This window comes from Dromiciops gliroides, chromosome 2 (genome assembly GCF_019393635.1).
Source record: "Dromiciops gliroides isolate mDroGli1 chromosome 2, mDroGli1.pri, whole genome shotgun sequence".
NCBI lineage: Eukaryota > Metazoa > Chordata > Mammalia > Microbiotheria > Microbiotheriidae > Dromiciops > Dromiciops gliroides.
Window position 1 is genome coordinate 154,138,906 of NC_057862.1, and position 24,785 is coordinate 154,163,690.

Consider the following 24,785-nt stretch of genomic DNA (forward strand, 5'->3'; position numbering starts at 1 on the left):
GCTATAAAACATGACAAGCAGGATGATTTCAGAAAAACCTGGAAAGACTTGTATGAACTGACATATAGTGAAGTGAGCAGAATCAGGGGAACGTTGTACAGTGACAGCAATATTGTTTGATGATGAATTGTGAAGGACTTAACTAATCTCAGTAAGACAGTAATCCAAGACAATCCCAAAGGACTAATGATAAAGCCTCCAAAAGAAAGAACTGATATTGATTGAACACAGACTGAAGCATGCTATTTCTCTCTCACTTTCTTTTTTTGCTTGTTTGTTTTATTTGAGTTTTCTTATACAAAATGACTAATATGGTAATGCTTTACATAATTGTACATGAATAACCTATATCTGATTGCTTAGCACCTCAGGGAGGGGTGGGGGAAGGAAGGATAGAATAAAATGTATAAAATGCAGTCTATGAACTCTGAAAGTGAAAAATGATTCTGAGTCTCCAAAACTGGGTGCAAATCCCAGTGGTCATAGTTAGATACCACCTGGGTGACCCTGACCATGTCATTTGCTTCTCTGGTGAGCCTTAGTTTAGTTAAACTCTGTGAAATGAAGGATTTGAACCAGTTGACTTCTGATGTCCCTTCTAGTTCTAAATCTATGGTCTTATGATTCCTGCTGAAAAGTCTAAAATTAAGAATTGTTTTTGAGTTCCCAACCTTCTTCTCAGGACCTCTCTTTCCTTCTTTTTCATTCTTTCTCCTTCATTTTGCTCCAGCCAGCTCTCCCTACTAGGTGTTCTCCCATTCCCAGGGCAAATTGCATTTTAGTGGAGCACCTGGGAAGATCCAAGACCAGAAGGAATTTATGAATGTCAATGGCTGTGTTATTACATAGCAGACTAGAAGGTATATTTGGCACACGTTGCCTCCTCAAATCACACCAGGCCCTGCTTGTGAATGTGAGATGAGACTGTGATTTACACAGCCCCAAGCCAGGGATTGTTCTGTTAGGTATAATCTCCAACTACACCTTAAGCACACAAGGTTTTGGGAACAGTGTTTGGGGAAGGGTTTCTTATCAATGGGAATTTTTTTTTTCTTTTTCACTTTCTGCACAAAGCACAAAGTCCTCCCTTCTCCCCCTCACTCCCTCCTGGGGCAAAGTGGATTAACCCATACCAGAATTATTCTGAATGAGTAAAGGCAAAGGTTATTTGGGGATTTGATTGTCATTGGCTTGCCCCTGGAGCTTGAGGGACCATGAAGCTAAGGAGATTGAAGCTAGAGCTGGAAGGAATCCCAGAGATCATATAGTTCAGGAGTTCTTGACCCGAGGTCTGTAAATGTGGTATGGTTTTCGTTTTTGTTTTTGTTTTATTGGTTTTGGTGGGGCAATGAGGGTTAAGTGACTTGTGCAAGGTCACACAGCTAGTAAGTGTCAAGGGTTTGAGGCTGGATTTGAACTCAGGTCCTCCTGAATCCAGAGTTGGTGCTTTATCCACTGCACCACGTAGCTGCCCCCTGAATGTGATTTTTTTTTTTTAGTGAGACAACTGGAGTTAAGTGACTCGCCCAGGGTCACACAGCTAGTATGTGTTAAGTGTCTGAGGCCGGATTTGAACTCAGGTACTCCTGACTCCAGGGCCAATGCTCTAACCACTGTGCCACCTAGCTGCCCCTGAATGTGATTTAAAAAAAATATTTTGATAATTGTATTTCAATGTAATTAATTTCCTTTGTAATTCCATGGTATTTATTTTACACATTTGAAAACATTATTCTGCAAGGTGTCTGTAGGCTTCACCAGATTGTCAAAGCAGCCCAGGGCACACACACACACAAAAGATTTAGAAGCCCTGAGTTAGTCCAACTCTCTTATTTTATGGAGGAGGAAAATGAGGCCACAGAACCAGTAAGGAGAGCGAGGGTTTCAGCTACATATCCAGTGACTCTACTTTCTCTACTGTCGATCAGTTTCACCATACGTACCAACCTTTTTGGGTGAACATAGAAGTATGCAGCAGCTAGCCCATACCAGCTTGTGACAGCTGGTTGTTAAATTTTCAGCATGAGCATTTCTACCTCAGAAATCAGTCAAGGTTATAAATCAGGTCTTGATCATTTTATTGGTTATCTAAACAACAGAAAGTGATGGAGAAAATGTTAATATAATAAAATGTAAAAATGTGTCATAATATAGTTTGTTTCTGTTTTTGGTTTTTGGTGGGGGGAGGGCTGGTTGTTAAATATTTACCAGGATACCATTGAGTGAATGAATGCTTTGGTTACTGGGATTTCATGGTTATCACTTGTAGTCAGAGGCAGCATACCACAGGAATCAAATTATACATCTGGACAATTTTGGATGACTTATCTATTTATGATGCCTGAAAGGCAGTCTCAGACAATTAGACCTTTGTGATCCATTGGGATAGTAGAGGACCAGAATTACAAGGGAAGGGAAATCATAGGATTTCATGTTGGAAAGTTAATTCCTTCCTTATTGAGTATGTAATCAATCAATCAACAGCTATTCATTAGATGCCTCTTATGTGCCAGGTACTGTGCTAGAGCTTGAATGTGAAAATACTTCCTCCCCTCAAAGAGCTTACAGTCTTTCTGGTGGAGATATCACATGGTACAAGGTGAATTTGAGGGGAAGGCACCAATAGCTATGGAGATCGGGAAATGCTTCATGTGGAAGGTGACACAAGCTGAGCCTTGAAGGATACTAAGTATTATAGGGGACAGAAGTGAGGAGTATATTCAAACCAGGTATGGGAGACAGTCAATACATGGGTCAAAGTCATCCAGAAGTTGAACTGCAATGTATTAGAAATAGCAAGAAGCCCAGTTCAACTGGACTGTATTGTATGTGGGGAAGGGGGTGCAACAAGGTTAGATCTAAGTACAGGCAGCTCTAGGTGGCTCACCTAGAACTGAGTTCAAATCTGACACTTACTAGATGTATGACTAAGTCACTTATCCTCTGTCTGCCTCAGTTTCTTCAATTGTAAAATGAAAATAATAATAGCACCTATCTCCCAGGGTGCTTGTGAGGATCGAATGAGATCGTATTTGTAAAAGCTTGATGCATATTAGGTACTTAATTTCCTTCCTTTCTCCATCTAAGTATGTGAATAAACCTTGAACTCTTTTATACTTTAGGGTGCTTCAAAGACATGCTACATCCAATCCCCAACTTAGAGAACCTATATTTTAGATGAGGAACCATAACACATAGGGTTATAGATTTACATCTGAAAGGGAACTTGGAGGTCATTGAGCTTCATTCCTTAGTTTTAAAGATGAAGAGTGTGAAGTAACTGAGAGGTTGAGTGATTTATTTTGTATCACAAAACTAATATGTGGTCTTTGGGAATTCCAATCCATCCCTCTAGCCACTGAAACACACTGCCTCTGTCATACACATGTAACAATTTATATCATCTATGTTTATGCTAATATGTATTTATATGACTAGTGCCTATTGGGTAGTACAAACTATCTATGCTCTAGGCCTACAGAGGAGGATCACTGAGAATAAAGAGTCAGGGAAGACCTCATGGAAGAAGTGGGAGCTTAGCTATATATTGAAAGTAACAGGAATTCAAAATTTGGAGACATGGATGGAGGCTGAGGTACAGGAAAGATTGCAAGGAAAGATGTGACTTCTAGCATGAACCTGGCATGTGTGAGGAGGAGACAAGACTGAGCAAAAGGTACATTTTGGGGAGCAAAGAAAGAAAAGCCTGGAAAATGGATGGATGATGGCAAAGAGAAAAGGCTTCTCCCACCTTGATTTCCCGCCTTCCATCAGCATTTCACTGTCTTAGAACTGGAAGGCATGGTTTCCCAGTCCAGTGCCCTAATGTTACAGATGATAAAACTGAAGCCCCAAGAGGCTGTGACTCAGCCACATTTACCCAGGTGATGATTGTCTGAGCCAGGATTCTAAACCAATACTCCTTCCATTGCCTTCCACATTGCCTTCAGCCTAGGTGCCCATTCAAACTGAGCATCTTTTCCCCTTGTTATCTTTCTGAATGATTAGGTTTGATTGCAGCTGCCCTGAGTCTCAGGAATTCATTTATGTCACATTACTTCAAATTCCTGGAGTTCAGCTGCTCTTGAACTTGATAAGCAAAATGCATGTAAATATTATACAAATGAGTATGTCTCTCCTCCCAACTAACCAGGAACTATTAAACAGAACCAAAAAGTCATTTGTGGAATCCATTGCAGACATGGCCATAGTCTTATGATGGTCCCCATTGATTTACTCCCTCTTTGTTCTTGAACTGCAGGTGGCTGGCTATTGTCTATCATCGAAGGGTTGAGTTAAAGCTTCCAGGGATCTCAGTGTCTAGCTAGTTCAATTCTCTTATCTTATAGATAATAAAACTGAAGCCCAGAGAGGTTAACTGATCTGCCCAAGGCCACACAGTTTGTAAGTGACAGGGGTAGAATTTGAGTCCAGGTCCTTTGACTGCAAATCCAGTGCTCTTTCCATGATACCATGTATGACCTAGACCAGTGGTGTCAAATTCAAATAAAAAGGGATCCCTAAGATTGTAAACCCTTTGAGAGGACAAACTATGTCTTACTTAGGAAGTCCCTATTTGGGGTCTTCAAAGACACAAAGCAGATGAGAGAAGGAAGAGGAGAGGGGATAAATTCCCCAGAGCCAGTATAGCTGCACATTCTGTTCCAGGAGACCACTCCTTAAGTAGGTCAGATTCCAGACAAGGCTTCAACTGCACATGATATATTAAGTTTGGGGCAGCAGTGCCCCTTCTTTACAATGGGCTGACCATTGACCTAGTGAACCTCTGCCCATCCTACATTCCCCAGGGCCCCAGAGTTCCTAGGCTTCCCCTATCCCTATAGGCTTCTTCTTCCTATGATCCTTCAATTCTTCCTTTAAGTGTGTGTGTGTGTGGGGGGGGAACCAGACAAACCCCAAACTCGATTTCCCATCAGCTTCCTTGGCCATTAGGAGCTACATTTATCTTTGTATAGCCACAGAGTCTTACATATAATAGGCATTTAATAAATGCTTGATTGAATCTTTCAAGGCGTCAACTCATTTTGCTTTCTCCAAGTCTTTGCTTGACACTCATGACCTCACTGATGTCTCCATTCTCTGAATTCTTTTATTTCTTATTGTGGGCACATAATGTCTCATATTTTTCTCAAAATAAAGAAACACATTTTCATGAATTTATTTTTTTTCTCTCCAGTGAAACCATGAACTTCTTAAGAAATAAAATCAAATAGTTCTTCTATATCTTCTAGAGCACCAAGCATGCAGAGAAGCACACAGTAGGCATTTGGCAAATAAACATTAAATTGAATTGAAATATTACTTCCTTTAGGAAAATTCAGATTCACCCAACACTTATTCAGTGCCTATTATGTGGAAATTCAAATGCAGCAGGGCATAGTGTCTAGAGTAACAACCTTGGGATCAGGAAGACTTGGGTGCAAGTCCTGAATATAACACATATGAGCTGTGTGACCATGGATAAGTGGCTTGACCTCTCTGTGTCCCAGTCAACTCTCTAAGGCAGGGCATCTTAGCCTGGAGTCCATAGACATCCAAGGAATCCATGGATGGATTTCAAGGGGGTCATGAAATTGGATGGAAAAAATTATATTTTAAATTTTAATATAGTTGGTTTCCTTTGTAATCCTATATTTTTTTCTATGCCTTGAAAACCATTATTCTGAGAAGGGGTCCATGGGCTGGACCAGATGGCCACAGGCATCTATGACAAAAGAAAAGTTAACCTCTGCTCTAAACTATTTCTCAGTGACCTCATTAACACCAATGGTTCTTTCATTATCTGTAAGCAGATGACTCCCAGACCTATGTAGGTGGGGAAGGAAGGAGAAATGAATAAATATTTATAGTGTCTACTATGTGCTAGGCACTATGTTAAATACTTTATAAATATCATTTCATTTGATCCTCACAACAACTCTATGAGGGAGGTACTGTTGTTCCCATTTTTTTTTTTTAGTGAGGCAATTGGGGTTAAGTGACTTGCCCAGGGTCACACAGCTAGTAAGTGTCAAGTGGTCTGAGGCCGGATTTGAACTCAGGTACTCCTGACTCAGGCTAGTGCTCTATCCACTGCGCCACCTAGCTGCCCCTCCCATTTTTAAAGAAAATGAAAAAAGAAGAAAAAGAAGAAGATGATGATGATGATGGGGGCAAACAAGTTAAGTGACTTATCCGGGATCACACAGCTAGTAAGTGTCTGAGGCAAGATTTGAACTGAGGTCTCCCTGACTCCAGGCCCAGTACTTGATCCACTGAAACACCTAGCTGCCTATCTATCCAACCCTAGTCTCTCTCCTGAGCTCAGTGCCACATTACCAGCCACCTATTAAACACTTAAAACTAGTTGTTCCATGGGCATCTCAAACTCAACATGGTCAAAAGAAACTTTCCCCCCAACCCATATTGTCTTCTGATTTCCCTATTTCTCTCAAGGGCACAATTATCCTCCCAGTCTCCAAGTTGGAAATCTCAGAATCATACCTTGACTCCATATGTTCTTTTTACTAATGTGACCACTTGACCTCCTTCATACTTGTCACCTCTTGCCTTGACTGCTGGTATAGACTTTGATTGGTCTCCCTTGCTGCCTATATGCTGATGGTTTTCATTTCTACCTATCCTGGACCAACCTTTCTTTCCATGTCTCCACCTTCTCTTTCAGACGTCTTAAACCAAACATGTCAAGAACAGAACACATTATCTTTCTCCCTATACCCTCCCTCTCTCCTACCTTCCCTTTTTCTATAGAAGGAAGACCACCTTCCCAGTCCCTCAAGTTTGCCTCCTGAATGTCATCTTTGACTCCTCATTTTCTCTCACCCTGATATCCAATCTGTTGTCAAGTCTTATTGATTTAATCTTGAAACATCTCCCAAATATACCTCCTTTTCTCCTCTGAAGCCACTGCCATTCTGGCCCTCATTGCTTTATGCTGGACCACTGTAATAAATAGTTTGCTGTGCATCTATCTGTATTCTCATCTCCCCCTCTCTAATCTATCCTCCATTCAGATGCCAAAGTGATCTTCCTAAAATGCAAGCATGACCACGTGGTTCCCCACTTACTCCAGGATCAAATACAAAATCCTCAATTTGGCATTCAAAGTCCTTCATAACCTAGCTCCTTCCTATTTTTCCAGTCTTCTTACAGGTACTTCTGTTACTCTTCAGTCCAGTGACACTGGCCTCCTGACAGTTTTCACAAACAAGACTCTCCATCTCTCATCTCCAACCATCTCTAACCATTCCTCATGCCTGGAATGTCCTACCTCTTCATCACCACCTACTCCCTACCTGTCTTGATTTAAGTATCAGATCAAAATCCCATTTTCTACAGAAATCCTTTCCATCCTCTTAATTCTTGTGCCTCTTGTGATTTTCTATTTATGTTGATATATCCTGTTGTCAATATGTGTTTGCATGTTGTCTCCCTCCATTAGACTGTAAGCCCTTGAAGACAGGGATTTCTTTTGCCTCTTTCTGTATCCCCCAGCATGTAGCACAGTGCCTGCAATAGTAGGTGCTTAATGTTTATAAGACTAACAGACTAAAATCTCCAAGCCATCTCCATACCACTGCCAAAATGATATTTGTAAATCTTAGGTCCATCTACATAATTTCCTTTTTCATTTTTGGGGGGTGGGGCAATGAGGGTTAAGTGACTTGTGCAGGGTCACACAGCTATAAGTGTCAAGGGTCTGAGGCTAGATTTGAACTCAGGTCCTCCTGAATCCAAGGCCAGTGCTTTATCCACTAGCCACCTAGCAGCCCCTATTTTCTTTTCATTTTTCCCACATCATTTCCTTCCTCAAAAATAAATTCCAGTGACACTTTATTACCTTTAGGAATAAAATAAGACCCACCTGTTAGGAACTGAAAGCCCTTCACAACCTTACCTGACTCTTCTAGCCTGCTTTCCAAAGGCTTATTACACATCATTCCTCTTAAATACATGTTTTCAGCACAGCCAAACTTGCTGTTCCTCATACATGAAATTCCATTCCGATCTCTGTGCATCTGTGCAGGCTGTCTCCTATGCTTGGAATGCACTTCTTCCTCACCTCAACCTCTCAGAATCCCTAGTATCCTTTAAGGCTCAGCTCAGGTGCCTTCTCCCACACATGAGATTAGTTCTAATCTCCCATCAGCTTGCACCTCCCTCCCAAAGAAATGACCTTATAGCTGTTAATATTTGTTATGGTCCAGATGGTCTTCCCTGATAAAATATAAGCTTCTTGAGGGCAGGAACTGTTTTATTTTTCTATTAGTATCCAGAGATACAAATGGTGAGGGTTACATGGTAGACACTTTAAGAAATGCTTCTTGTTTGATTGAAATGTATCCTATGTGGAAGACACTGTGCTAGACACTGGGCATACCGAGATAAAAATTTTTAAAAAGCAACAGTTGGGGGGAAGCTAGGTGGCTCAGTGGATAGAGCACCAGACCCTGAAGTCAGGAGTACAAATCCAGCCTCAGACACTTAACACTCACTAGCTGTGTGACCCTGGGCAAGTCACTTAACCCCAATTGCCTCACAAAAAACAACAACAAAACAAAACAACAGTCCTTGCCTCTAAAGAGCTCACATAATATTGGAATCAATAGCATGTACCCATAAATAAATGCAGGACAATTTGAGGACTGAGTAGGTACAAACAACTGGGGATGGGTGAAAGATAAGGAAAGGCTTGGCCCTGGAAGAAGCCCTGAATGACCCTATGAATTCCATGGAGGTTTTGGCAGGGAAGGATGTATTTCAAGGCCAGGGACAGCCATGTAAAGCTGCTAAGTTAGAAAATGGACTTTTGATTTGAGGAATAGCAAGAAAAGGATGACAGATGTAGCAGTTCAAAGAGCCCTGGTAAACTTAGGGAGAGCAGGTGCAGGCCAAGTGATGGGGTCAGAGACTAATGGAACTGGAATGTCAAATATACCTAGAAGGGAGCAGTGTGAAATTAGACAGGAAAGTTAGGCTTGAGCCAGATTGTGGAGAGCTTTAAAGGTCAAGGTGAGGAATTTCCATTAGTCTTGGAAACAAACATGGGGGTCATTGAAAATTTTTTGAATTGGGGAGTGACTTGATGAGATCTGGGCCTTTAGGAATATTATTTTGACAGCTGTAATGAGGATGGTTTGGATGGCAGAGAGCCTGGAGTAGAAAGAATAATTAGTACAGTAGCTTTTTTTTTTCTTTTAGTGGAGGCAATTGGGTTAAGTGACTGGCCCAGGGTCACACAGCTAGTAAGTGTTAAGTGTCTGAGGCCAGATTTGAACTCAGGTACTCCTGACTCCAGGGGCCCGTGCTCTATCCACTGCGCCACCTAGCTGCCCCACTAGAGTAGCTTTTAAACTTTATGTAGTGACATCCCACATTTTTTTTTTGACCAAAAAAAATTGTGTACCCCCTGTTTTTCGTAAAGCAACCTACAGCAAATAGTATTCTTATCTCAAATGATATTCAAATAAAATTAATAATTTGTTGCCATTCTGTAGAACTTAAATTTTAAACACACAATAAAAATACTGTTTAAAATAAATAATTGCTGTGCTGCTTTGGTGGTCATAGGATGGTAGATTTAGAGATGCAGTGTCTTTGGTCATCTAGTCCAACTCCCTTTAGTTTACAGTTGAGGAAACTGAAGCTGGAGGCCTTAAGTGATTTGCCCAATCATACTGATGGTAAAATGGCAGGACTAGGATTTGAACTTGATTCTACATCTCACATGTTTTCCGCTTGCACAATGCTCTCCATAGGCAAGAGGGGACATCTAAGCTCTCTGGACTAGGATATGCTATGTACCTAGGATTCAGGAGTGAAGGAAATACAGTGGGTTGCAGCCCCACCTCAGAATTGTCCCCAGAATGGTGGCTTTGATTGTGGGTGAGGGGGACATGGGAGGTCCGGGACCAAAGCACAGAGAAATCAACATAAAAAGGGGTCCCTGGAGTAGCAGTCCCCTGGCATCTGACATCTAGGAAACATTCCCAGACCTTCGTATCCACATGTGGAAACATGGCTTCCCATCACACAGATGCAGGGTAGGCAGCAGATTGCATAGGGTTGGCTACTGCCATAAATACCCAATCCTTTCCCTGTGGGGTTGGGGCCTATGCCTAGAAGGTGAAAAGAAAACAGGTACTCATGGGATGAGGGAGCTAGGAAGAACTGCTGCTCTGGCCCTGCTTACCCACACACATCAGTCACCCATGGCCCTAGTGTGATATGCTTCTGCCACTCACCACCAGTTGGAGTGAATCTTCCTTATTAGTGTCATTTTTGTTGACTTTGATTTAAACTGTTTTCATTGAATAAAAAAGTGGCAAGGAGGAGAGATTTCTGCCAAAGTTATACTCAAAGAATGTCCAATAGGTTCTCTGGAATTGTGGTTAATTATTGTGTTGATCAGAGTACTTGAGTCTTTCAAAATTGTTCATTTTTACAATGTTATTGTTATAGTATAAATTATTTTCCTGGTTCTGCTTGTTTTTTTTTTTGCAAGACAATGAGGGTTGTGACTTGCCTAGGGTCACCCAGCTAGTAAGTGTCAAGTGTCTGAGTTCAGATTTGAACTCAGGTCCTCCTGAATCCAGGGCCTGTGCTTCATCCACTGCGCCACCTAGCTGCCCCCCACCCCGTTCTGCTTTCTTAACTGTTCATCATTTCATAAATGCCTTCCTAGGTTTCTCTGAAACTCTTATTTTCTAATAGCACAGTAGTATTCCATTACATTTCTTTTACCATAATCTGTTCAGTCATTCCCTATGAATAGGCTGCCCCTTGGTTTCCAGTTATTTTGCTATTAACAAAAAGAGTTGCTTTTATATTTTTCATACGTGATGGTTCTTATTTATTTATTTGTTTGGAGTGTAGGTCTATTTGTCATATAAATGGGTCAAAGGATATACACAGTTTAGTAACTTTTGAAGCATAGTTCCCAATTACTTCCCATAATGGTTGGACCAATTCACAGTTCCAACCAACATGAATTAATGTAGCGCTTTCCCATAACCCTTCCAACATTTGTTATTTCCTTTTGGGGGGTAATTTTGCCAATCTGGTTATAAGGAGAAACCTCAGAGTAGCTTTAATTTTCATTTCTCTAATCATTAATGATTTGGAACATTTTATACATAGCTAGTGATAATTTGGATTTCTTCTTTTGATCATTTATAAATTGGAAAAATTATTCTTTTCTTAGTAATAATAATAGGGAAGTTGAAGGAGGAATTGGGTTTAAGGAGAAAGAAAATGAGGTCTATTTTAAACAAAGTATCTCAAGTTTGAGATACTTTGGCAGTTGGAGATGCAGGACTGAATTTCAGGAGAGAGATCAGAATTGGGTAGATAGATTTGGGAGTCATTGGAGCTGATGACATCAAGAGGAAGTTTTAGAGAGAACATAGAAGAGACTCCAGAACGGAGCTTAGAGGACACCTAATGTCTATTCTAGAGCAGGATATAGATCGATGGTCATGCAACAAAAGAGAATAAGAGGAGTGGTCAGAGAGGTAGGAGAAAAACTGGGAGAAAGGAATGTCACAGAAGCTAAGGGGGAAGAGTGTCCAGGAGGAGAGGATGGAGTTAAATGCTACAAAGAGGTGAAGAAAAAGGAGGACTGTCAAGATGTAGCAGCTTAGAGATAATTGTAAAGTAGGAGAAAGTGGTTGAGGGAAAAGTCATTAGGACCAGACACCAAATTTCAAGGGTTGAGAAATGAAATGAGACAAGAAAATGAGAGCAAGGAGTAAAGACAACTTTTCTAGCGATGGACTCTGAAAAGGAGTAGAGGATATGACTCTCGAAGGGTATTCTTCTGTTTTGGTTTTTGGGTTGTTTTGCAGGGCAATGAGGGTTAAGTGACTTACCCAGGGTCACACAGCTAGTAAGTATCAAGTGTCTGAAGCCGGATTTGAACTCAGGTCCTCCTAGATCTAGGGCCAGTGTTTTATCCACTGCACCACCTAGCTGCCCCCTCTAGAAGGGTATTCTTGATTAAAAAGAAAAATGAGAGGGAAAAGGGGGGTGACATGGGGTAGCATTTTATAGTAAGCAGGTATGCACACACCTGTGAGCCTCACTTGAAGATCTACAGGATAATAGCTATGTGAGCATGGGCAAAATAAACTCTCAGCCGGAGGCACCTTCCTCACACTTATCTTGCTACTATAGATGGATGATGATCTGAGTGGTTAGAGGAAGTTCCTACACTTGTCTAGGAAATCAAAACACAGAAAGGCTACAATTCCCACCACAGCCGCCAGAAGACAAAGTGGCGGCTTACTCAAAGAATGATGTAGAGGAATATTGCATGAGAAATGGGTCATAAACATTACCAGACAGCAATTAAGCTAACTCAGACCCTCATCATCTGTCTGGACCATTGTGATAGCTTCTTAATGGTTTTCTTGATTCCAATCCCTCTCCTTTGTACCACCGCCAAAAGAACTGTTCTAAGGCATGATTCCAACCATGTCACTCCCCTGCTCAAAATTTGTCAGTGGCTCCCTATTGCCTTTGAAATATCCCAGAATTAAAACCTCTCCACAATTTGGCTCCAACCTATTTTTCCAGCTTTGTTTCACATTACTCTTTCCCATGTACTTTTTTTTTTTTAGTGAGGCAATGGGGGTTAAGTGACTTGCCCAGGGTCACACAGCTAGTAAATGTTAAGTGTCTGAGGCCGGATTTTAACTCAGGTACTCCTGACTCCAGGGCTCTATCCACTGCGCCACCTAGTTGCCCACCATGTACTCTTTATGACATGTTAAGAGGACTAGCACCTCTGGTGTGAGGGCTTTGGTGTCCACTTGATTCACCCAACTCTCACCTGTGGTTCCAAGAAACTGTAGCATGTACAGCTGCCACACCCCCATAAACCATTTTGGCAAATGGACTAAACCAGGTTGGGGGTAACTGACAGGCTTCAAACCTGTCAGTGAGTAAGGGGGTAATCTACCCCAAGAATATTAAGACTTCCCCTGATGGAATGGGCAAATGAGAATAATTTGTTCCGATGGCTATGAAGGCGGCTGAAACAGGAGCTGTGGAGTGCTTAGAGCTTGACATCAGACACTGCATCCATCACTAGTTCTCTTGACTCTTATCTTGCTGCTGGACTTGAATGATTCCAGAAGAGTGAGACTGATGAATTTGTACAACTCTACATCACTTAAGTTCAATTCATATCCCCGCATTATGTCATCACTGGTTCTCTTCAAAAAATGAAGGATGAACCATCTTCTAGCTAGCAAAGTTTAGCACCTACCCGATAGATAATTAACACAACATGGTGGCTACAAGTTACAGAACAGAAGTCAACAGTCTGATGGATTGTCCCATGGCAAATTCCCATACTACAAATAGCCTAGAAAATTCAACCAGTAAACTGCCCTAGAACTGAACCATTATCACAGACTGAACCATTGCTTTATAATCTTTCAGTCATTGCATCAATTAATAAAAACCTGGAGAATAATATTTTTATAGCTGTCACCATCCCAAATACTCAATCTCCTGATATATAAAATGAGGGGACTGGGCTTAACCTATTTTGTATCAATACCCCCTTGGCAGACTAGTGAAGCCTGTGGACCCCTTCTCAGGGTAATGTTCTTTTTTGTTTTGTTTTGTTTGTTGTGTTTGTTTTTTATGGGGCAATGAGAGTTAAGTGACTTGCCCAGGTCACACAGCTAGTAAGTGTCAAGCAGCTGAGGCTGATTTGAACGCAGGTCCTCCTGAGTCCAGGGCTGGTGCTTTATCTACTGTGCCACCTAGCTGCCCTCTCAGGTAATGTTCTTAAGTGAATAAAAATAAAATACACAGGAGAGCCAAGGAAATTAGTCATATTTTTTCTCAGTAAATACTCCTTTATTTAAAGCTTTGAGTTCCAAATTTTATCTCCCCTTCCCCCCCTCCTCATGCAGTAAGCAATCAGGTATAGGTTACAGATGTGCAATTATGTAAACCATTGCCATATTAGTCAGTTTGTACAAGAAAACTTGAATAAAAGAAAAAAGTGAAAGAAAGTGAAAAATAGTATGCTTCAGTCTGTATTCAATCAATATCAGTTCTTTCTTTGGAGGTGAATAGTATGCTTCATCATGAATCCTTTGGTATTGTCTGGGACCATTGTATTACTGAGAAGAGTTAAGTCATTCACAGTTCTTCATCAAACAATATTGCTGTCTCTGTGCACAATGTTCTCTTGGTTCTGCTCTCTTCACTATACATCAGTTCATAGAAGTCTTTCCAGGGCTTTCTGAAATCATCCTTCTTGTCATTTCTTACAGCACAATAATATTCCATTACCATCGTATACCATAGCTTGTTTAACCATTCCCCAATTGATGGGCATTCCTTTGGGAAATCAGTTATACCAAAATAGAGTAATCATAAATTGTTTAAAAACAAGTTCTTGGGCCCCATGTTAAGACCATCTGTACTAGAAGTACTGGAGGGAGGAGACTGAGAAAAGCCTCAACTGCAGGTGATTAGCATGTTGTGGCTGAGTTCCTGACTGCCTTACTCTTCCCTGCTCTACCCACTGGCTTAAAGTTGCTCCTTTTGTGACTTTTCCCCCTATTCCAGGCTGCCCTAAGTGTTTACTTTAGCCTGATCTTACCTGTATCCAGATTGGTAGAGGGGGGGAGGTGAGGCAATGACTCTTTCCCAACCCTACCCTATTCTGGTCCCCACACCCACTGACCCTGGCTAAAGGAAATAAGCATATTTTGATAGCTCAGTGTAGGTTAGCTAGAAAAATCATTGACTTAAAGCCTCAGGAGCTGGTTCAAATCCTATCTCTGTTGTGTTTACCACCTGGGCAAGTCACCATGGTTTTTCTGGGCCTTAGCTTCTCCTCGTAGTGTAAAAACAAGAAAGAACTTGGTCTTTTCAGCTCTAAATTCCATGGTCTAGAATTTCCCTACATATTTACCCTTTCTCCCTTATAGTAAGGTTTCCTGGGTGGAGATGAGGATGATGAGGGAAGGTATGGCCCTGACCTCAAGAAACTTACACCCCCCCTCTCCATATATACACATAGATACATTTTGTATATGTATAATATACATGTAAACGTATTTTTAATTTTTGTATGTTTTATTTTTTATGTATATATCCACATATATAAACACATTTTGGGGCAGCTAGGTGGCGCAGTGGATAGAGCACCAGCCCTGGATTCAGAGGACCTGAGTTCAAATCTGGCCTCAAACACTTTACAACTCTTACTAGCTGTGTGACCCTGGCAAGTCACTTAACCCCAATTGCCTCACCAAAAACAAAAACACATTTTAATATTATATGTATATATACTCATATGTAAACATATTTAAAATTTGTGTATATAGTTTTATTGTATGTTTAGGTATATATACAAATACATTTTATTTTTTAGATATGTATTATATACATGTCTAAACATATATTTTACACTTTATATTTTTTTATTGTGTGTTGATATAGATATATGCACACACACACAAATAAATAGAGGTCAGTTTCAATGGGGAGGCACTAGTAGCTGGGGCGATTGAAGATCAGAGAGACCTTTGGTCACTGTCACCTTTCATTCCCTAATTCCCAAGGTAACAGGAGCCTGAGAGTCCCTTTGGCAGCAGGGGACCTACATACCCACATTCTTCAGTAAGTTCACCTGGGGACTGTGCTTGCAATACTGACTTCATCTATGTTAAAAGGAAAGTGTCAACATGGCTTTTACCATTGGCTTCTTTCTCTAACTCTCTCCTTTTTTCTTTTTCCGTATCTCCAGACCCCTTCCTTTGTGGCAATCTGGGCCCATTTTAAAGGGGGAGGAGAAGCAAGGAGTTAAGAGTGGGTTAATATAAAATAAACACTTCATTGATTAATCAGTTGATAATAAAACACCCCCAAGGGTTTCCTCCCCAAGGCCTTGGGCTTTTCTCAACTCTCAGATATCTGGAATGTGATTTCTCCTGAGTCACAAGTCATCTTGCACCTGGTGTGGTTTTATTGCCTTTTTTCCCCCTGCTACTACCTCAGGAGTTTGTCATGTATTGTTCATTTTCCTTTTGGACATACCTCTAATGTGTGTTTCTACTCATGGCATGTGTTTGTGTGTATTGAAATACCTGGATTCTGAACCTAGCTCGGACACTAACTAGCCAAGCCTAATGAACTCCTTGGGCCTCAGTTTTTTATCTGTAAAATGGTCTTTGAACACCCCAAATTACACCGCAGGGGGCAAAAGAGGTATGTGGCTCTGTGGGTGTAACTCTGGGCATGTCCTTTTGTCCATGTGACAAGTTAGAAGTGAATGCTCATAACCATACCTGATACCCCTGTCCACTTTGCCAGAGGGAAAGTAATGATAATGCCAATGTCATAGGATAGGGATTGGATCTCTGATTTCATTGGTATAGGGCACTCCCAGAAGAGGAAACTCCCTCCACCAGTGCAGTCTGCACCTTCTCTGCAATTTAGAGTTGTCTGGGGGCACTGAGAGGTTAAGGGACTTTTCAGTGACACCTTCTCAGTATGTGTGGAAGGTATGACTTGAACACAGGTCACTGTGATCCTGAATAGGGCTCTACCACAACACAGTCTATGATAATAGCTCACTTTAAGGTTCATAAAACATTTCCTTTGCATTATCTTATTTGATTTTCACAACAATCCTATGAGGTAGTTGCTGTTGTTATTCCCATTTTAAAGATGAGGAAACAGAGGACTTGGAGATGTTATTTGCCTGAGGTCACACGACTGGTAAAGTGTCTGAAGTGGAATTTAAACCAAGTTTTGTTGTTCAGTCTTGTCTGGCTCTTCAGAGTCTCATTGGGGTTTTCTTGGCAAAGATACTGGAGTGGTTTGCCATTTTTTCTTCTCCAGCTCATTTTACAGATGAGGAAACTGAGGCAAACAGGGTTAAATGACATGCCTAGGTCACACAGCTAGTAAGTGTCTGAGGCTCCATTTGAACTCAAGTCTTCCTGACTCTAGGCCCAGTGCTCTTTATCCACTGCACCACCAAACTGCCTGCTACCTGGTACTAAATCAGTTCACCTTGATGAGCCTCAGTTTCTTCATGTGTAAAACTGAAATAAAAATAACTGCTTTGCTGACCTGATGGGGTTTTTGTAAAGGTTCAAATGAGATCATGTACATAAAGTGCTTTACAACCTTGAAGGTGTCAATTATCATTATCAGTCAATCAGTGAGCAAACATTGATTAAATACTTGCTATGGATCAGTCAGGCACTGTGTTAAGTGTTTGGGATACACAAAAAAGGGTCAAAACAGGCCCCACTCTAAAAAGAGCTTACATTCTTTTTATTTTGTTTTTGTTGTTTGTTTGTTTTTTTTTTTAGTGAGGCAATTGGGGTTAAGTGACTTGCCCAGGGTCACACAGCTAGTAAGTGTTAAGTGTCTGAGGCCGGATTTGAACTCAGGTACTCCTGACTCCAGGGCCAGTGCTCTATCCACTGTGCCACCTAGCTGCCCCCTTGCATTCTTTTTTTTTTAAAAGAAGATTTTATTTTATTCCTATTTGCAACAATTTATTTTCTTCACCCCTCCTCCCTCACTGAGAAAGAAGAAACACCTTTGTAATGAACAGGCAAAGTCAAATTCTCATATTGAGCATGTCCAAAAATATGTTTCTCAACCTGCGTCTTGAGTCCATCACTTCTCTATCAAGATGTAGATAACATATTCCTCTGGAAATGTAGTTGATCATGCCATTGATCAGAGTTCTTTCAAAATAGTTTGTCTTTACAGAGTTGTCATGATAAATTGTTCTCCTCAATTTACAATGAAATAGTTCACATAAGTCTCCCCAGGTTTCTCTAAAAGTTTATTTCATTATTTCTTATGGCAAAATAATATATTACATTCATATATCATAATTTATTTAGTCATTTCCCCAATACATGGACATCCCCTTAGTTTCAAGTCTTTGCTATAACAAAAAGAACTGCTATCAATAACTGCCCATGTGGCCTTTCCTTCCTTCCTTCCTTCCTCCTTCCTTCCTTCCTTCCTTCCTTCCTTCTTCCTTCCTTCCTTCCTCCTTCCTTCCTTCCTTCCTTCCTTCCTTCCTTCCTTCCTTCCTTCCTTCCTTCCTTCCTTCCTTCCTTCCTTCAGTATGATTCCAAATTGCTTTCCAGAAAGACCAGACCAATGAATCACCAATGATGCCTGTTTCCCTGAATCTCCTCCAACATTTGTCATCTTCCATTTTTGACAGCTTTGTCAATGGAGTGAAGTAGAACCTCAGAAGTTGCTTTAATTTGCATTTCTCTGGTTATTAGTGATTTGGACCATTTTTCCCCATTAGGGCTATTGATAGTTTGGATTTCTTCCTTTGTAAATTGCCCATTTGTAATGTTTCCCATTTATCTATTTTGATAATAGCAAGGAGCTTCCATTCTAATGGAGAGACAACATGTACATCAATAAACCTATATGTAGACTAAGTAGAAGGTAACCTTAGTGGGAATAGACTAGGTGGGGTGGAGTTGGGCAGGAAAGACATCCTGTAAAACTGGAATCAAATTGAGTTTTGAAGGAATCCAGGTATTCCTAGAGGCAGAGGGGAAGAAGGGAAGGTATTCCAGACATGGATCTACAAAGATAGTACAAAGGCATGTAGGTGGAACATGGGGAGAATTGTGCATGAACAACAGGAAATTGCTTAGTAAGGCTGAATCAGAGCGAGTGAGTAAAGTATAAGATTAGAAAGACGCATCATTACTGTTGTTATCAATGAGTAGGAGCACCTTCTTCTAGATGAGGTTGTGATCTTCTCTTAATGACTTGGGCTCTTTATTTCTGGCTGCTGTTCGTACCCACTCGTGGTGAATTCGTGTTCATGTGCTTATGTGTGTTCATATTCAAAATTATGTGGGATGGAATTAAGGGTCAAATTGATTGTGAGTCGTCCCAAAAGAATTATAAGATTCAGTGACTCAGTTTCCCAAGTTTTATTGCAATACAGTCGGTGACCACAGGGAGAGAGCCAGAAAAGTGGGAAGGTATCTCTCGAACAGGGAAAGAAAGGTAGTTATATTATAGTATGGATAAATTGATTATCAGTCTCATTATAATAATCTCCATTTTAGGGAGATACAGGGGAGGGCCTATCCTAATTTGGAGTTCCTGGGTCCTAAGCCAACCCCCGAGGTGGGTAGCTTTTTCCATGGAGGTGTGTTTTGGGGGTTTACACATCATAAAGTGAATCTGGTGACAAAGTTGGCCTTTTCTGCGCATGTCTCTTTCTGGTTCCCATGCTTAGTTTCAAAACATCTTCATTTTTCATTTATTCCTAGTCAAAGTTTCTATAGCCTGTCATTTTTTCATTGTTATATGACCTGCCCCTTTATATTCCCGTTATGGGTATTGATTACTGTGGGTATGAGAATCTAGCAATCTGACTTGTAACACAAGTTATCCATTAACTGGGGTCTGAATCCCTTTTAGAGCGCATTCTTGGGTCTTAGGTTTTTTGTTAACCCCTTCTTCACCTCCTACATCAAGAGCTCTTGATCTGTGTTTAGGAACAGGTGGTACAACACTATGTGGGGGTAGCCAATTCATTTTCTTAGTGCCAAATAAAGGGATAGCTCAATTAGCAGAGCTGGAATGTTGGACAGCAACCTGTCACTGTGGCCTCTCCTGTGTATCATTTCTTATTCCCATTCTGAGATTTTAGGGTCTGTCCTTGTAGAGGTTGCTTAGTTGTCTATGGTATTTGGCCTTTATCTCTAGTAACTACTACCTCCTCATTGGTAGTACCTCTCTTGGAGAACAAAGCAGTGGTTTAGGCATGGAAAGCATAACATCAATCAATGAAACCCACCCCTCTCCTATCATATTATATGTCACGTGTTAACTGTGATTAAATTCTAGTTTTAGCTGCTTGTTTGATTTATTCCATAATAACATCTATATATGTGCCAGGTACTGTGTGCTTTACAAATATCTCATTTGATGATGACCATAATACTGTGAGATAGGTGTTACTATTTTTAAATTTTAATTAATTTATTTGTTTATTTTGGTTTTGTTTTGGTTTTGGTTTTTTTTTCCAGGGTAATGAGGGTTAAGTGACTTGCCCAGGGTCACACAGCTAGTAAGTGTCAAGTGTCTGAGGCTGGATTTGAACTCAGGTCCTCCTGAATCCAGGGCTGGTGTTTTATCCACTGTGCCACCTAGCTTTCGAGATAGGTGCTATTATCCCCATCTTACAATTGGAGAAACTGAGACGGAGATTAATGACTTATTCAGGGTCATACAGACAGTAAGAGTCTGAGACTAGATTAGAACTCAGGTCTTCCTGATTCCAGGCCCAGAGCTCTATCTACTGCATTACCTAGCTGCCAAGGACAAACCAACATGAGTTAAAAAAAAAAAATAAGACAAGAGCAGGTGGCTTTCATTGTCTCCCCTTGTTTTTTCTCCTAGCAAGAAGGCATTAGGGGCATTCGAAGAAGGTATTTGAAACCAGAAGCTGGAAGAAGAGCCCATAGGGATTGGGAAAGAAAGAACTACATTGCTCTGGGTCATGTTAGAACATTAACCAGAAATTCCTGAGAAGGAGAGGCTAGTATCAACCCAGGATGTTGAGCCTGAAGCTGCCCAAGTTATTCAAAATAGACCAAGTACCCCAGGTAAGTGCTCTTTGTTTTATCCAAAGCTGTGAGATTTGGGGTGTCAGGCTGGGGCCCTTAGCACGATCATGTAGCTAATGGAACCTGCCTGTGGAGCTTTTTCCTATTGTCTCTTCTCCTGCCCATTGCCTCTGGCAACTCCTTCCCCATCTTTTCCCCCTTAGCTGGCCAGTGAACTCATATTTTCTTCTGTTCTTCCTGCCATCAAAACCTATTCTCAGTCTTCCTCCACACTAAGGTGCAAAAGGACTTCCCTAACTCCCAGGGGGTAACAGGGCTCAAAGCTAAGGAGGTGAAATTCTGATGGAGGAATTTGAGTGTCAGCCCATGGGCCAGGAAAAGATTTCTTTGGATGATAATGGCTTTCTTTTACCTCCCCTGAAGTGAGGCACTGGATCGCTCTGTATATGAGTGTGGTGTCACTATATTTTCTCTTTCTCTCTCTCTCTCTCTCTCTCAGCAATGAGGGTTAAGTGACTTGCCCAGGGTCACACAGCTAATAAGTGTCAGGTGTCTGAGGCTGGCTTTGAACTCAGGTCCTCCTGAATCCAGGGTCGGTGCTTTATCTACTGCACCACCTAGCTGCCCCCCCCCCACTATATTTTTCTAATTGCTCTCTAGGTCTGTGCTGAGAAATGGAGAGGATTGGCTTAAATGATCTCTAAGGTCTTTTCCCAGGACACTCCTAGGATGAAGTGTGGTCACCAGGGCTGTCTTACATCCAAGATCATAAAATAGACCTTTGTCTCCTTATAGGATCATAGATTTAGAGCTTCAGGTAACCTCAAAGGATATCTAGTCCATCCCCCTCACTTTACAGATGAAGAAACTGAGGACTTGCCCAAGGTCACAGAGGGAGTTACCATCAAGGCAGGATTTGAATCCAGGTCTGTTGATTTCAGAGATAGCACTATTTCTACTGTACCACAGGACCTCTTCTACTTAGGATCATGGATTGTAATTATCCTTTTAAAGGTTTATAGGGATTTAATGGACTTCTTGGCTTGAAAACACCTCCATGAAAGATTCTTGAATGGTTTCTGGTTTTGAGATGTTTTTGTCTGCTCAGTTGCCCTCTTAAAAGGTTAGATGAAACCAATCCACACAAAAACTCTTCCATGAATCCATGTGCCTACCCTCAATGACAAAGAAAATGTTGCTTCTTCATTCCTGTATTTATGTCCCTTTTTGCTGGGTCTCAAAAAGGAAGTGGTTATTTCACAGAGAGCAAGGAATGTGTTGTTGACTTACAGGTTGAGGATCGAAGCAGAGATTTCACTAAGGGGACTGCCAACTATTTATGACTCTCTCCAGAAAAAAAAAAAGAGTTCCTAAATGAACTCTCCACCAAGGATGGGAGATTAGATGAGGCAAACTGCCAAACTCTCTCCCTAAAAGCCTGTCGAGCTATTTGATTCCAGGGAACTTGATATTGAAAATACTCCTAAAATATGCAGAGCAATTTGATTTTAGGATTGGGGTGTGTGTGTGTGTGTGTGTGTGTAGGAAGCAGTGAAGGCAATGAGCCAATTACTAAATGAGTCAGAACTCCTACAAAAACCACAATTACCTGTTGTCCTAATTTTGCCATAGCTGTAAATTTATGTACGTTTCTGATGTGTTTTTGGCAAACTTGAGGCCATGAGATACCATGAAGAGGAAATTCCAATCCTGAATTTTTCAACTTACACATTAAAGATGCAAATGTCTTCTCTGGCTGAGTGCAGACAATAAAATCAGATGGAAATGGTGGTGTTGTGGTTTTGCAATATCTGTATCCATTGGAGCCAGAAGACAAATATTATAACACTGTGTTTAGATCTGGGCACCATATTTGAATAAGGACATTGGCAAGCTGGAACATGTCCCAAAGAGGGTGGCTGATGTGCTGGGGGCACTTGAAATAGAATCATCAAAGGATGGGTTACATAGTAGCTGTCTCCTAGCATTTGAAGTGTGTGAAGATGTTATTCTTGCTCTGAGTACAGGTGCTAGGAGTTGTTATAGTCCTTCCCCTTCCCTTTGGGAGGTCTCCCAGAAGCAGCCTAGGAGTAATTTTTATGACCTGGCCTCACTGCTATGGGAAAAGACAGAAGAAGGAGAGACAAATGGAAGGAAGGGAGGAGTTCCTCCCTGGATTCCGCAGGACTTAGTAGGAAGCACTTATTGGAGTAGGTGGGTACCACTGGGCTCCTGGGAAAGACTGTAACTGATCTAAAGTAGAAAACAGAGAGAGTCTGGAATGGTCCAAGGAAGAGGTGATACTGCCATGACCCCCTGAAGAATGCTGTGTGTGTGTAGTCTTTGGTTCTGAGGCCCTGGTTCAAAGCAGTTTTCAACAAGCCAAAGGCACTCAATATTCCATGAAGCTTCAAACTAATCACTAGAATAGGCCAGCTGCTTAAGAGATGGTACTGGGAGACAAAGTAACTAGCACTCTCTGCTGGAAGAGAGTGGAATAGCAGGAAACAAGAGCCCTTTTCAGGAGTGGAGAAGAGTCATAGTGGTTAGAAGGATCCATAACTTCTGCTGGGGTGGACAAATGGTGCTAATAGAATGATGAGCACAGGCAAGAGGAGGATTGCTACGGGAAAGACAAAAGCTTGCATCACTCGGAGAGCAGTTAAAAGTGTCCTTTAGTAACTGTCTGATACAAGTTTTTGTCTTTTCCCAGCTCATAGGTTCATAACCTATAAGGGGTTGAATGAGTTATAAGTGTAGCCAAATTAGGAAGAGCATTTTCTATGTGTAACAGGGGTACCCGGGTAAACATCATCTTTAAGTCACCTCCTCAGTCTGTTGTTTGACTTGTTTCCATATTTAATCTCATCTTGGTAAGCCCAAGAGCCCTGGGGACATCAACTCTCCCCAAAACCACCAGTCTGTAGCCCTCATCCAGGGAACAACCATGTGGAGAAGAAGCCACCCATTACTGCTGACCAACTGCCACCAACAGGGCAGGTAAGCTGGACTAGGTGAGGCAGTCACATGTGCCAAGAGGCTCAAACCACAGCAACCAGCTCCCTGCAGATTCCCTGAACTCCAGAGTCCTGGGAGTCCCAGCACCCCTCAAATCAGTGGCTCTCCTTCCAGTCCAGTCACCTGAAGCCATGATCCAGGGGCTACTCCCTGGTGGAGTTGCTGACTTGGCAACTACCTCTGCAGGTGTTATGACTCCTAATGCTTTGACAGTCACAACTACTGAAGAACCATGAGGGAAAAAAGTTCTCATTACCAAAATCCTTTGCACCACCAAATAATTTAATGGATATGGTTTTATGAATGGAAATGATACCAAAGAAGATACATCACTATCTATCATGCTGCTGCCCCCTTGCAGCCCTAAAGCTGACCCTCCTAAATGTCTTGTCTGCCCCTATGAGATGGCAGCTCCTTGAGAGCACAGACTGTCCTGCATTTCTAATTGTGTCCCTTGCAGTTAGCATGGTACCTTGCATATAGTAAGCACTTAATAAATGCTTCTTCACTCTGTGTTCCATTCATTTTTTCATATATAAGTTAGTTTGTAATGATGGCAACAGGTACTCTTTTTGAAACCAAGAATGCTCAGGTTGCTTTTAAGGACAAATAACCAGATCGCAGCCATTTGGAACAGAAATGACGTCATTTAGTAAGTTAATGGTGGATTTCATAATGTGAAGTAGAATGTTACCTGGTGCCCCCTACAACAGGACTGTCTGATCCCTAGATGGGCATTATTACAGGTCATATATTTTGTGTTTACACATCTATGTTCAACAGAATGTAAACCACTGGAGGGGAAGACCTATTTTCATTTGGCCCTGTGTCCCTGGCACCAAGTACAGAACCTGGCAGAGGTATAACAAGCTCTCCTTATTGTCTCTCTGGGCAAGAGAACGTAAGGAAGTCTTTGAGAGAAGGGATGCCAGCTCTCTCCCTCCCTCTCCTCTTTTCTTCCCTCCTTCCCTTCCTCCATCCATCCCTCCCTCCCTCTCCCTCTCTCTCTCTCTCCTCTCTCCCTCCCTTTCTTTCCCTCCCTCCTCTCTTCCTCCCTCTCTCTTTCTCCCTCTCCCTCCCTGTCTCCCTCTTCCTCTCCCTCTGTCTGTCTCTCCCCCCCATTCTGTCTCA

General features: G+C 41.5%; 1 protein-coding gene across 3 annotated transcripts in view; it reads left to right on the forward strand.

The window, feature by feature from the left end:
* Positions 1–24,785, forward strand: part of KIF23 (kinesin family member 23) — a 141,953-nt gene that overhangs the window by 37,551 nt on the left and 79,617 nt on the right. For all 3 annotated transcript variants that reach the window (XM_043989238.1, XM_043989236.1, XM_043989237.1), the window contains one exon: positions 20,470–20,675. In XM_043989238.1, coding sequence (XP_043845173.1) covers positions 20,625–20,675 — 51 coding nt within the window. In that variant the 5' untranslated portion in view covers positions 20,470–20,624. The remainder of the gene's footprint in view (positions 1–20,469; positions 20,676–24,785) is intronic.